Consider the following 14,060-nt stretch of genomic DNA (forward strand, 5'->3'; position numbering starts at 1 on the left):
AGCCCAGATCTCATTTTCATCGCCTGGATCTGGGCGCCGAAATCTTCGGCGCCCAGCCCTGGGCGCTGAAAATGCCTGGGGCCGTTTTATTTCCGGATTCTTTTTGGATTCGTATCTTAAAATCTATCTTTCCACACACTCTTTTCCTATAAATACAGCCTAAAATCGACGTGAAAAGAACACACAATTCCATAACCTGAGTATTGACTCTAGCCTTAGCCTAAGCCTCATGCTGCGAAATTGATCCGGCGTTCTGTCGCAATCGACCCAAAAGTCGAACAGAACGCGTCCTGCCCCTTGTAGCTTGATGAATTAAGCCTAAATACTGGAACATTGCTTAGAAACCCGAGATTCGTTAAATAAAAGGAGAAATAGAAAAGCCAAGTGGTTAGTTTTCTGAGAACCACAACGCACCTCTCAAGGGTGCGTTGTAATGTGTCCCTCGTATGATTTAATCGCTTTCATCACCCTTTTATAAATTGTCAAACTATTAATTTGATTGATCTATCACGCCTAATAAGATAATACCTTGGACAATTGAATTATCATGCTAGGTACCTTAAATCAATCTAAATAAGATAATCACGATCGATTTAGTATTATGTGTTGCATATTGCTAAAATCAATTCAGAATAGTTTAATAGTTTAACGCATGTCCCTTCAATTATTTATGCTGAGCTAGTAAGGATAACCTGCCTCTGGAGTATTATCGATGAGCACTCCTCTCGGTAGCTAAAGTCCCCCGAACTCTCAATCTCTGCCCTGCGGGTGTAGGTTGAGCGATCCCCACACCAGGGATCACAAGGGAACCTATGGCCGTCGTGGTCGAACATAATTGCACTCCCTTTATGTCACGATAACCGGGTTTTGTCAGTTTTTCTCATTGTCGTTAAAAACTTAATGGCGACTCCTATATGACTAGTCGATTGGGTGTAAACTCACAGGAAATCCAATTACACTTGATCTGACGATGTCACGCCCACGAGGGACGAGGTCATTCATTAGCCTCGTGCTTTTTCGACCCCCTCACAGGAAGATGTCGCAAGGATGAAGGTGACCTTCTTCACTCTTGGACGGGCCCGCTGGCGCACCCTCGGCACGCTCATTTATGGGGGCGTCCTCCTCCATGGGAGAAGAAGATTCCCCCTCGAAACATGGCTCGTCATCTATTTGCACCATGATATCCTGCACAGGCTGAAGAATTGGCTCAAGTCGGGGGCATAACTTGAGAAATGAAGACGTCAAAATAACAGGTCGCTGTCCTCAAAATTTGACCAGATCAACATATCATAGACAGGAGAAGAGAACAAAATTAACAAAAATCAACAAACACGTTTCCTCAAAAGAAATATTACCTGTTGGATTAAAAAGGGGACTTCCAAAGAAATTCGATTCCCCTAAGATGAAGAACTTCAAGAACAAGGGTTTGAAGACCACGGTGGTGCTACAGTGCTTCCTGGTGGTTGCTGGACGAATGAGGGGGAAAATCACTCGAAGCAGTCACTTATCTATAGAGGGGTAAGAAATGATTACCCCTGCCACGCGTCATTACCATACTGGATAACCCAAGAGCAGTAAAAACTAACGTCCGTTTTCACTCCTCATGAGGGGCAAATGATGTGGGCTTGGATATCTCCACAACAAGGCCCAAGGGCTGAATGGTGAGTACAGCCCACCTCCAGGTGACCCATGGGTCCAAGGCCTGGAAGATGGCTCAAGCCTACACACTTAAACAATAAAAGAACGATGTCTTTATCAAAAGCCCACTTTCTTTGTGGCCAGGCCCAAATTGCAAAGGGTCCATCCATTTTTACCCCTGGACACGTGTCTCAAATCCCAAGTAGGCAACACATCTTGCAGCTAAGGTTGTGGGATCAATTCCTAAGAAACCCTAGCCCTATAAATAGCTCAGATTCCAAGGTAAGGGGGGCAATCAATTCATTCCCACCAACTTTAAACTATCTTTGCTCTTCCTTCTCTCTAAAATTAATTCTCTCTCTAGCCTATACTTACTTAGGCATCGGAGGAAATATTCCTACGAGAATATTCTTGTTTTGCAGGTTGCCAGAGATTCGTGCCAGCTCATACTTGATACATACGAGGAACGCGTGACACGTCATCACCGTAAAAGATCCCACAACACTTTTTACTTATGATCAGTGGAGTTGTATGTGTTTTGTCATATATCAAATAATTATTGCTTAGCTTGTTACGTAATCATTTAATTATCTCTTCTTATTAGTCGGACAATTTGGACTTTGGATCATACATGTTTCCTTTTGTTTTCATTCACGCCGAAGAATTTTACAATTAGAAGAATTTTACAATTAATTATGAAATTAAAATCTCCATTAGATCGGTCAAGTTTTTTCCAGTTGGACTTTGAGTCAGATAAGTTTTCTTAGTATTATATATATAACGCCAAATTAAAGTATTATATATATATATATATATATATATATATATATATATATATATATATATATATATATATATATATATATATATATATATATATATATATATATATATATATATGTGTGTGTGTTTTTTTAGGCTCACGAAAGAAGTACTACCTCCGTTCCTAAAAGTTCTTTACGCTTTCCGTTTTGGTCCGTTCCTGAAAGTTCTTTACAGTCTACTTTATTACCATTTTTACTCTCATTTGGCCCACCATAACTTACCCACTCACAATACTTTAATATAATTTTTATCCACTAACATTGTTGGACAGTTTATAACCACTAATTTTCCATTTGTTACCACACCATCACATGTTCACCAAAATTCCTTAATTGTTGTGCAAATAGTAAGCGTAAAGATCATTTAGAAACGGAGGTAGTACATATTAGGTGAGAATCGTGAGAAGTCTTTTTAACCGTTGGATCAATTAAATCCAACAGATGACAATACACCCGTGTACTTAGTTGTTTGTAAACTTCCCAGCACATCAATAGGAAGTCTCACTCAAGTACTCCACGTGCTAAATAGTCCATACAGGCATACATCATCTCTCTCCTTTTCTCCTTCCTCTCTCTTCCCTTTGAACTTTGTGCTTCTATGGCAATGTGAATGACGGCTAACATCGCAAAAAGAAATCGCTCGAAGAGGATGAAGCTGTGTAGCAGCAAACATTATTGTGGTTCATTAGTTTTTTTATAATTATTAATTCAAACAAAAATTTTTGAGTTGATGAATTGATGATCTTCCATTGTTAGGTATTTCTTTCTCTTTCTCTACAATATACCCAGAAAGTAGAGATATAATATATCCAGAAAGTAGAGATACATTGAGCTTCATCTAGAGATACATTGAGTTTCATCTAGAGATACATTCAGTTTTCATTAGAGATACATTCAGTTGGTATTCAAGATACATTGATAAATAATTCCATATACATTGAGTTGTCAAGCACAGATACATCAATAGTCTACATTAGATGATTCCTCTACATGAGAACCATGGATGAGTGCTTAGAGGAGGAGAAAATATGGAGAGAAAAATAGTGGAGCTCACAACAAGATCATCAATGAGATTTAAATTATACGAGCCTACAGATTTTAATTTTCCAATCAAATTGAGAATTGTGGAGCTCGAACATGCGATGAACACAGAGACCACAACATATAAATTTCAATATAGAAATTATGGAATTGAAAGAGATGATAAGTAATTTACATGTTGTCTTCACTATATTACAATTCGAAAATTTACAGTATGTGGAGATTGGGTGAAGGAAGGCTGAGAGCAAAGGGGAAATAAGAACTTCAGATTAAAATAAGAACTTCGGAAATAACAACACATAAAGGCATTAAGAAAATGATAGAGTTGATGTGAAATAATACGAGAACTTCCAACAGGAGCATCATCAAGCAGCCAGCGCGGTAGGTGGAAAATAGAAATTAATCGTGTCCGTGTGTTTCTTAATCCAAAGGTCTATAATGCTTCTCATCCCTCCCACGTTAATAGCACTTTTCACCGGATCCCAACCCTATATATATCATTGATTGAACGGTTATAAAGTGGTTCTCACAAGAACCTCACCCTATATATATATATATATATATATATATATATATATATATATATATATATATATATATATATATATATATATATATATATATATATAACATATGTAGGTAGATCTTTAGATACTCCCTCCGTATTTATTTAAGGGATACAGTTACCTTTTCCGGCCGTATTTATTTAAGAGATACACTTGCCATTTTTAGTAACTTATCAACCCCACCATCTAATTAAATAATACATCTAATATACCCTATCACCCACCATCCTATTAAATAAATAATTTCATAAACCCACCCCACCCTCCACCCACCAAAATGACATGGTCCCCACATATTTAATTATTAAAATATCTATCCAACCCCGCTTGCTTTATTATTTTATTTCATTCAATTATTCTTCTTAATACCCGTGCCCGGCCAAGTGTATCTCTTAAAAAAATACGGAGGGAGTAAGAAACAATGATTTTGTAATTTCGCATATAGTATACGTAATATGTATCAGAATTTATTTAAGTCTTACTCCGTATATTTAATTTTATTAATGATAAGAAAAATAAAGTCAACTAAATTTGATTAACAATTAAACAATTATGCTTATAACATGTGAATAACTAACTCGATTTTTACCATTATTGAACTAACCATTTTATAAATCGGTTCCTATGAATGTCTTATACATAAACATTTTAAATATTAAGAACATGTTTATCTCCAACTTAAAAAGGGATTTATTTTAACTTTCAATTATATGTATAATTTATAAAAAGCTATTTGTATACGATAATATAATAAGGCAAATATGTACGAAAATTGACAAACTCGCACGGGATTGAATACTAGTATACATATAAAATTAATTCTTTACATATAGAATTAAGTCCCACCGAAACTTACAATGTCATGAGAAATTTCATACCACCATCTTCATCCTCCTTTAGTTATCTCTATGCTCCATAACATATATACGTCTACTGGAGGAGTATGGACTTGTTCTCATTCATATTCTTTTGCAGTGTAGGCACCAGAAGCTCGACTTAGACCAACACCCATTTCAGCTGGCCGGCCTAGCCTTATTTTCAAACACCGTGTTAAATATTTTCAAGTGTTGGTTGAGACATAGACAATTTATGATCTTGTTGAGACATAGACACAGATTGTTGTGTTATGATGCATTATTTGGTACACTTAGGATGATTTCCTTTGCTTAAACTGAATCTCAGTAAGCTTTGAGAGAAAGATAGAGAGTTCAAAGAACTGAAACAAATAAAGATTTTATTATTGAACTGGATAATGAATCCTTACAGAAAGCATGCTATATATATACATTCTAGTGATGATGGGTTTCATCCAATGAGATTACTCTATATGTACACATCAGCAACTAGGTGAAGCTTATTACAAGAATGCAGCTTAACTGAATGGCTAACTGATTCCCCTGATTTAGGTTGTTAGAGCTGTAGGAGTTGGTTGAAGTTGATCATTTTGAAAGTTTCTAGAATGTTGCAATGGTGGTGGTTTAGGATGAGCAAGGACACTGTTGGCACTGCTGCGCATTGCTATGTTGTTGTTGTGTAAGACAGAAGGGAGAATGAGATTGGTAGTAGTGATAGGAGAGTGTACACCAACAAATGGATTTGGCACTAATTAGGTTGGACAAAACTGTGGACCTCATTTCCTAGACAACTCATAGCCTCATACTAAGCATGATCTTGATGATAACGATTTCACTGAACTTACAGGTAGAGGAAGAAATGCTAATGCGTAAGTTCTTCGAGCTTACATCTGCTTTGGGCTTGAATAAAAAGGTACATTCTTACATATTAATGTTTTATGGTTTTACTTTACATTTTCAGTTGTTTACATCTTGATGTTAAATACTAATGATATATGATTTGTTTGGTTAGGAACTAAACACAACTTAGTAAAGTCGACATGATACGAAACGGACTTGTTTAGTTTAATATCTTGTTTCCCATTTTAATTAGAATTGTAATTAGGAAACTAGATATATTTTGGTATGTAACAATCTCTAGAATTATTTAGACTTGGGGAGTAAGTATAATTCTAGTAGACGTGGGTTTCTAGTTTATCCTATAAAAAGGGGTTTACCGATTTAGGCCTAGCTAGAAAATAAGAGGGAAAAATACATTGGTGAGACGAATAATCAATTGAGGGGTTATTGTGTTTAATTTTTTTTTGCAAGAACTTAAAAATACGATAATATTTGAGGGGAGGAAATCTAAATTTCCTCACAAACACTTGTGTCTTTTATTATTGTTTTTTATATTTGTTCTACGTTGTATTTGCAGGGTTTGTTCCCAATTGTTCGTGGCAAGCGTTTGGTTGTAACAAACTGGTATCAGAGCAGGGTTTTTTTAGCCATGGATGATTTCAGGAACAAGTACAAGGTAGAACATTTTAATGGGAAGACGGATTTCTCATTGTGATAAAGTACAATTAAGGATATTCTTATACATCAAGGTCTTTGCAAGACTTTGGAGGATAAGAAACCTGATTCGGTGGATAAGGACAAGTGGGAGGATATGCAACTACGGGAAACTAGTACGATCAGATTGGCTCTTGCACCGGACATCAAGTACAACGTTTTAGAGGATAATAATCCAAAAGAGTTGTGGAACAATTTGATTAAGATGTACGCATCTAAATCATTGGCCAACAAGTTGTTCTTGAAGAATGACCTATATTCACTCGAGATGGAGGAAGACAGCACACTACAAGATCATCTGAATAAATTTAATGGCTTGATCACCCAGTTAGCGAGTTTAGATGTGAAAATCAAGGAGGAGGACACGACAATTATATTGTTGACATCTCTCTCTACAAGGTATAACCATGTGATAAGTAGTTTACTTGTAGGGAAGATACCAATTACTTTGGACGATATTGTGGTGGTGTTATTCGAGGCGGAGAGGTTCATGAATCAAGGGGGATCTTCATCAATCCATGGAGGAGCAGGATTGGTAGCGGAGGGTAGTAGAAATAAATAGAAATGCAAGAAGAAGGCGAGCGATACAAACTCTAACATCAAATGTTGGTATTGTGACGAGGTAGGACACATTCAATCAAAGTGCTCTAGGTACAAGGAAGACTTAATAGCGTTGAGGAATGGAAGAGTTGGAGGTGCTGCTACAATTGTTATTGATGAGGATATGGATCTAATGGCGGAGGAGAGTAAACATCCAAAAGAGGGTTGGGTTTTGGATTCAGGATGCTCACAACATATTTGTTGTAGGAAGGAGTGGTTTACTTCTTATAAATAAAGTGATGGGTTGCGTGTTACCTTTCCTAACGGGGAACAAGCTAAGGTTGAGGGTATAGGTGAGGTTGAGATCAAGACACATGATGGGAAGACCCGAAAATTACGAGAGGTAAGGTATATTTCGGGACTTGATCGCAATCTCATATCTTTGGGTCGTTTGGATGGATTAGGTTGTGCTATTCATATTGAGGGAGGTCGTTTGAAGGTCACCAAGACTAAGAGTGTGATATTGAAGGAACGACGAAACAAAAAAAATCTCTTCATTCTTGATGAAGGTATTGAGGGACAAATTGTGGCTCAAGGGAAGGCAAGCTCCGAAAGTTGTCCGTACATTCGCGAAGAGATTAAGTTGAGTTTAAGGGAAGGTTTGTTAGGAATTAAACACAACTTAGTTAAGTCGACAAGAATATGAAACGAACTTGTTTGGTTTAATATCTTATTTCCTATTTTAATTAGAATTGTAATTAGGAAACTAGATATATTTTGGTATGTAACAATCACTAGAATTATTTAGACTTGGGGAGCATGTATAATTTAGTAGAAGTGGGTTTCTAGTTTAGCCTATTAAAAGGGGTTTAGGCCTAGCTAGAAAAATAAGAGGGGAAATACATTGGTGAGACGAATAATCAATTGAGGGGTTATTGTGTTATTTTGCAGGAACTTAATAATACGATAATTTTTGAGGGGAGGGGGGGAATCTAAATTTCCTCACAAACACTTGTGTCTTTTATTATTGTTTTTCATATTTGTTATACGTTGTATTTGCAGGGTTTGTTCCCAATTGTTCGTGGCACGTGTTTGGTTATAACATGTCCAAAATCTGTTGATTAGCTCATAGGTTGTTCCACTTCATGTGACCTTCTTTTACTTTACGCACATGTTTAAGTGTTTTACTTGGTTCATCACTGGTACAAAAGAGGCATGTTGCTTCACCTTAAATGCATCAAACCTAAACATGCTCGAATCATTAAGTTGCATTTGCTTCGGTACTATTTTTGAGATTGAAGCATTTGATAGATTTTGAAATTCTGTCAAATATATTGCATCGGGCTTAATAGAGTTCGAAGCATTTACACATGAAATAAATCCGCCAAGAAGAAAACGCTTCCGGCCTATTTATAAACGATGCAACAAGATTCTTAGATTTTATGTAAGCAAGCTGCGCAAGGCCCAATTGAATGGGCCACAACTCGCAAGAAGGGCCGATTCATTTGATTCCCACAACTTGTACCCCTCCTCCCCCAAAATTTAAAAATTAAAACAATAAAACAATCCAGAACCACGAGCAACCTCCATTACTCTCTCTCCCACTTCTCTCCACTTCTCCGGTCTCCACGGAGCACTTCTCAGGTCACGGGGCGAAGTGATTCACTATGGAAAACCATAAATCTTCGCAAGAAAACTCAGTCATAAAAAGTAAATCAGAAAAAACAATGAAAATATACTATCCACCATTGTTGCTGCTAGCAAGCTGTTACTTTCATCTATCGGTTCTACACTCGAGTTCATTGGAATTGGAAGATTCATTCAAACATTCATCGTAATTGAATGGTTTTTTGCACTACCGATTTAATTTTCTACAATTCATGATGTAATTAGTCGGAATTGAGGGGGGTTTTCGTGTTTCTTGCCCACCAAATGTTTGTTTCAATGGTGTTGGTGGTGTTGTGAGGTATTAATTGCAAAAGACTACTGATTTTCTTTAACATAACTGATTTTACTTATACAAATAATTAGAACTTTAATTTGGTGTAATTGTTTTAGATTGATTGCTTAAAGAGGATGGAAACTAATAATTTTCTGAAAACTCATATGGTAGATAAAGAAGGGTGCTCCTGCTATCCTTGAAGTTGGTTTTCAGAAGTTGAAGTTTTGGCAAGGGAGTTCCTGTTCTGGACAAAGTGGAGAATTCATACATAGCAAAGGAGATTCTAGAGGTTAGCACATATAATATTTTTCCCTTTTTGTACATTGAAAGTGCAACATTATTCTGTTGTCAAAGGACTTGGTGATTTGATGTACCTTGAATGCTCTAAGTGACTTCCTGTCTCTCTATTCCTAATTAGAAATTATTGCGATTTGATTTAGATTTGTTTGTTATATTCTATTTTGAGTGCTTTGTTGTTAGTTGTTTCTGGTCGTTGGATTCTTTCTAATGATGTGTTGGTTCTGTTTTCTTGCCGTTGGTATGGTCTTTTGGAGTGGTAGGGTAGCTGGTAGGCTTAGTGTTATTGGATGGGGGAATGCTGCAAGGAAATGATGCAGGTTTGAGTTGCTTCTTCTATACTCTGTGTTAGTGCCTTCAGGTGTTGTTGCAGATTGTTATTGTGTGTACCCGAGTGTAAATTCACTTCATATTTTTTATTTTCGAATTCCTGGATTTAGCTACTATAAGTTGTATTTCAGTGCTGAAGATCTTATTAGTAGCTTCTGCGAAAAATTTGTTCGTCTGATATCAAGTCCTATATTATGCTTTCATGTAGAGCCTTTAATTTGATTACATATGGGGGGGTCTTACACCATTAACAAACAAACACAATTCACATGACATATGTGGGGTCTTCTAAATCAAAAAAAGAAAAAACAGAGTAGTTAGTTTGTCCTGAGATGCTTTTCTTAATTACAATTAAATTTGAAACTCGAGTTCATGATGTAAGTAATACTTTGCAGTAACTAGTAAATTACAGAACAATGAATTAAGTTAATAAGGGAACTTTAAAGGCTTATCGGATTTATGATTGGAGAATTGACTCTACTTATCTCAACCATTACCATTCCTGTTTAACTTCCAATTGTATCGAACATTATTGTTTAGGTCTGTTTCCGTCTCTTGCAGCCATTTAAACGTAAAATTGTTCGTGATATGTATGTTAGAATTATCATCGGGAATTTGTAATATCTCGTGACCTCCTTTATGTTGATAGTATGATACCGATAGTGTACAGGGATGCCTTGACTTCTCTAGGTATTCACATATAGCATAAGCTTTATTTTATAAAATCTCTCTTGTGCATAATGCCATAATGCTTTTTTTTTCATTCTCTTCAAACAGAAACTACTGGTTACTTGCTATCTGCTTATGGTGCTTATTGCTTTCTGAATATAATACTTCTTTTTGGCTTTAAAGCATTGTTGTATTCACTTTTTGGATTTGATTGTTCGTTTCCATCATTCCTGGTGTCTTCTCTAACATCAATTTGTATTACATGGCCCCTGTTGTTTGGGGGCCTTGGGCTAATTAACAAGGTGGCTCTCTGCCATTAGTTATGTGGATTTTCAGTGTTACCTCCTATTATTCTTGGTGTCCGGCTCTTATTATTCTTGGTGTTTGTCTTTAACATAAACCTGCATTATTGAGTTGTTTCCATAAAATAAAGTCCCCATTTTGTTGGGACCTTGGACCGAGTACTATCCGTCACTACTAGACTTGAATTTTTTCGGGGGCTTTGTTGAATGACCAGTAGTCTCCTGAGTTTTCACATGTAACAAAGATTTATTATAATAAATAAGATTAATGGGCCAAATCCGTTAAACTTCTACTCTATACAACTTGCTAGAGAATGGCGTTAGAGTTCAATTAGTTTCTCTTTGTGACTAGGTATAGACAAAAAGCTCAGTGAAAGCTGAGTATATTTATTGGTCATTGTGTGGTACTTGTAGAATTGATGTTGCAGATGGAGAGTAGAGTCAAATTTTTAAATTCAAAAACATAGACAAATCATTTAGCAAGAGTCCTCTCTATGGTTCTTATATGGGTGTAGCCTGTTTGTCTCTTTCATTCTCTTAGCATGTGGCGTGAAATCTACATTATTTTGTGGCTTCTCTTAGCCTGTGGCATGAAATCTACATCCTTATTATCCTACCAACAAACGCAGTCACCTCTAGACACTTTGATAATATTAGAAGCAGTGCATAAGGATAACATTAGGAGCAGTTCAGTACTTCTGTACAGCCGTAGTGAGCAGTTCTAACAGTTAAGGTCCTTAGCACAATGAACTGATGCCCTTAATTAAGGGTTTAATTAGCTTAGCTTTTTGTTGATCATGATTTGTATTTTGTGTACCTTGAACTGATGGGCACCAGGTCAAAAACCAATAAACAGCAGTATCATCACAACAAACAATACCATATCTAACACCATTCCCAACAAACTGCTGAAATTTTGACTCAAAACCATGGCCATCCTTGTAGTATACACAACCCCTTATAGCCGATCTTCCTGTCAATGACGGTTTCTTGAATCCGAGCCACTTTGCCACCAATGAATTCACCCCCATCACACCCCAACAATACCCGTTTTCAGTAAAATTACAACGGAACCCTGTAAAATAACATCAAGTGCAGCAATTGAGCCAATCTTGGTCAGGTACAAGTATCTGCCTTAATACCTTGGCCTTAAGGGTGGAACCATCAGAAAGGTGCACAAGCTTTAAGAAGCATGATTCTTCAATAGACAACACATACAAATGTTATAGACTTGTCTATATATATATATATATATGTGTTTTCAAAAGAAAAGGTTATCCACAAATATTATAAGGTGCTAGCTGAAGTAAGATTGGGGCTCAGACAGAGACATTTTATCCTTTTTCTTCTCTTGTTAGTTGTTAATATTGTAGGACCAGGGATATATTCACAAAATTCATCGTCTAATTAAACTGAGTGAATAGATTTATACAAATATTGAAGCTTATTGATCGATATCATTTATTTCCACCATGTGGCAGATTATGTTAACTAGTTAAGGGTCCTGCTTGAGTTTCTTAATAAAAAATAAATGGAACTGTGGGAGAGAAGATTGTTGACAAATCAGGTGTTATTTGGAATTGTCAATCAAGGGACGTAAAGGAGAGAGAAAACAGTACTGTAAAACTCCACCCAACCCATAGCCCATAGAAAATCATCTGAAGCATACCTTTGCTTTACTACATGAGATAATTTGTTAATTGTTATTTCACAACCTCAATATTGTTCTTCTTTCTGACTAACTTTACCGGACCGGTTAGTCCTACGGGGTTCTTGTCAAAGAAAGGACCATAGTTCTACAAGTAAAAGATTAACAACATTATATTTACATGAAAAATATGTAAATGATATATATTTGTAAGTATAATATTTACCTAAATTCCAATGCACTAAGGAGTGCACTCAATATTCCATGAAAAGAACATTTCAAATATTCTGATTACTTTAAATAATCACTAGTCAAGAGCTATAAGTATTTGATTTAATGATTATAGATGTTTCCAAGGAGTAAAATATTATCTCACACGCTATTGGCATACTTATCATTATTCAGGATTTCCTTTTTCATATAAGCAATAGTTAATTTGTTCATTGGTTTTTTAAACATGTAGCAATCATTGGATGTTACTTGTGATTTATACCACCATAAATACGGTTCACGTATTTGATTCAATTAAGAAGAAACGTAGCCTAGCAATAAGACTAGTGGCATTGGATAGGTAAGTTCATATTTTTTTTTTCAACATTTATCTCTAAATTGATTAATTTGTTCCATTATCTCACACTATTTGTGAATGATAATCGTTGAATAGTGCCTTCAAAACTTATAATGCACATGGTGGGAAAAGTAAAGGTTCACAATTACAACGGGGCGCTGCTGTGGTAAATATCTACAATTTTTATCATTTCATTTTTGGAAATTTAATTTAAGTAATGACTTATTCACCTATGATATATTAAATTTGTTTTCTCTAGTGTTCTCAACAGGATGGGGGTACTGAGTGTGGGTATTATACGTCAAGGTTCATGGATGACATAGTCCACTCATATAGTGGAAGTGAAAATCTATTCAAGGTACAGACTTTTTAAAATATATTTAAGTTAATGATCTCTTTAGATATCAGATATGTTAACATTGTTTTTTTTTTCTTTTCAGGATTTTAAACAACTAAACCTTACACTAATGGGAAAATTCGTAAAGTTTTAACTTGTTGGGCTCACTACTTTTTAGACTTTGTATTCTCCTGAAGTCTAGTGTTTTTGTTAGAATTAAAAAAGCTACTCCGTAATATTATCAGATATTAAGACATTTACTTATAACTGTTAAATCTTGTCTTCCCTTGTAGTTTTATTTATTTTGAAATATTTTGATGTTTTGGACAACTTGTGACAGATATGTCGTTTTAGGATGATTTTATGGATTTTGAATGGTTAATGATTTTGTATTGGTTATGGGTTATATTTTGTGGTAGTTGATTAATTTTTTTGGTTGTGATTGCCTATTATTGGGACAAATGATAATCTCTTTGTTGATAGATGATGGGACGTGTGGTGTACTAAATGGCCTCATTGGTTATGGAGGTGTTATTCCCTCTTTGGGAATATTTTTTAAAAATTAAAAAATTGCATATATTGCTCAGGGCTTATGATTGAGACCAAATCAATTACTTCAATCAATTGCTTCGAATAATTCATAAGTTTGAAGCAACTGAAACCTTTATTGCTTCGAATAATTGATAGGTGCGAAGCAATTGCTAGTACATTTTAATACTTGCTACGATCTAATGCTTCGAATTATTGGTAGGGGCAATGCAATGTGAGTCTTAATTGCTTCGCACTTGCTCGAAGCAATTGAATGTATTTAATTGCATCGAGTTTATTTGCTTCGCACTTAATACGAATCAATAACCCCTTTTAGGCTCGTAGAAATATCCCCTTTTTGTACTAGTGCATGTTTGGTGTGAATGTAGTAAAAGAAATATAATGGAAATAATAAGGAAGGG

At 35.6% G+C, this 14,060-nt stretch overlaps 1 protein-coding gene across 6 annotated transcripts; it reads left to right on the forward strand.

Moving 5' to 3' along the window:
- Positions 1-8,540: 8,540 nt before the first annotated feature.
- Positions 8,541-13,509, forward strand: LOC130463778 (uncharacterized). Of its 6 annotated transcripts, none has more exons than XR_008923911.1 (6): positions 8,550-8,983; positions 9,131-9,248; positions 9,520-9,576; positions 12,669-12,939; positions 13,033-13,131; positions 13,214-13,509. XR_008923911.1 is itself a non-coding variant. In XM_056833008.1 (6 exons), the coding sequence occupies exons 3-6, from the start codon at positions 12,679-12,681 to the stop codon at positions 13,262-13,264; spliced, it is 318 nt and encodes a 105-aa protein (XP_056688986.1). In that variant the 5' UTR covers positions 8,556-8,983; positions 9,131-9,576; positions 12,669-12,678; the 3' UTR covers positions 13,265-13,509. The 6 variants fall into 6 exon arrangements, 2 of the variants coding, with proteins under 2 accessions (XP_056688986.1, XP_056688987.1); XM_056833008.1 differs by having other exon boundaries at positions 8,556-8,983; positions 9,131-9,576; positions 12,669-12,776; positions 12,870-12,939; XM_056833009.1 differs by lacking the exon at positions 9,520-9,576 and having other exon boundaries at positions 8,556-8,983; positions 12,669-12,776; positions 12,870-12,939.
- The last annotated feature ends 551 nt before the right edge of the window (positions 13,510-14,060 follow it).

Source organism: Spinacia oleracea, chromosome 6, assembly GCF_020520425.1.
Source record: "Spinacia oleracea cultivar Varoflay chromosome 6, BTI_SOV_V1, whole genome shotgun sequence".
In the NCBI taxonomy this organism is placed as follows: domain Eukaryota; kingdom Viridiplantae; phylum Streptophyta; class Magnoliopsida; order Caryophyllales; family Amaranthaceae; genus Spinacia; species Spinacia oleracea.

What these genes read in the sequence shown, in the direction of transcription:
- LOC130463778 (XM_056833008.1), top strand. Translation starts at nt 12,679, where the DNA reads ATGTTACTTGTGATTTATACCACCATAAATACGGTTCACGTATTTGAT. An exon ending in AGACTAGTGGCATTGGATAG is followed by an intron (nt 12,777 to 12,869) that starts GTAAGTTCATAT and finishes ATCGTTGAATAG; the next exon opens with TGCCTTCAAAACTTATAATG. An exon ending in TACAACGGGGCGCTGCTGTG is followed by an intron (nt 12,940 to 13,032) that starts GTAAATATCTAC and finishes TGTTTTCTCTAG; the next exon opens with TGTTCTCAACAGGATGGGGG.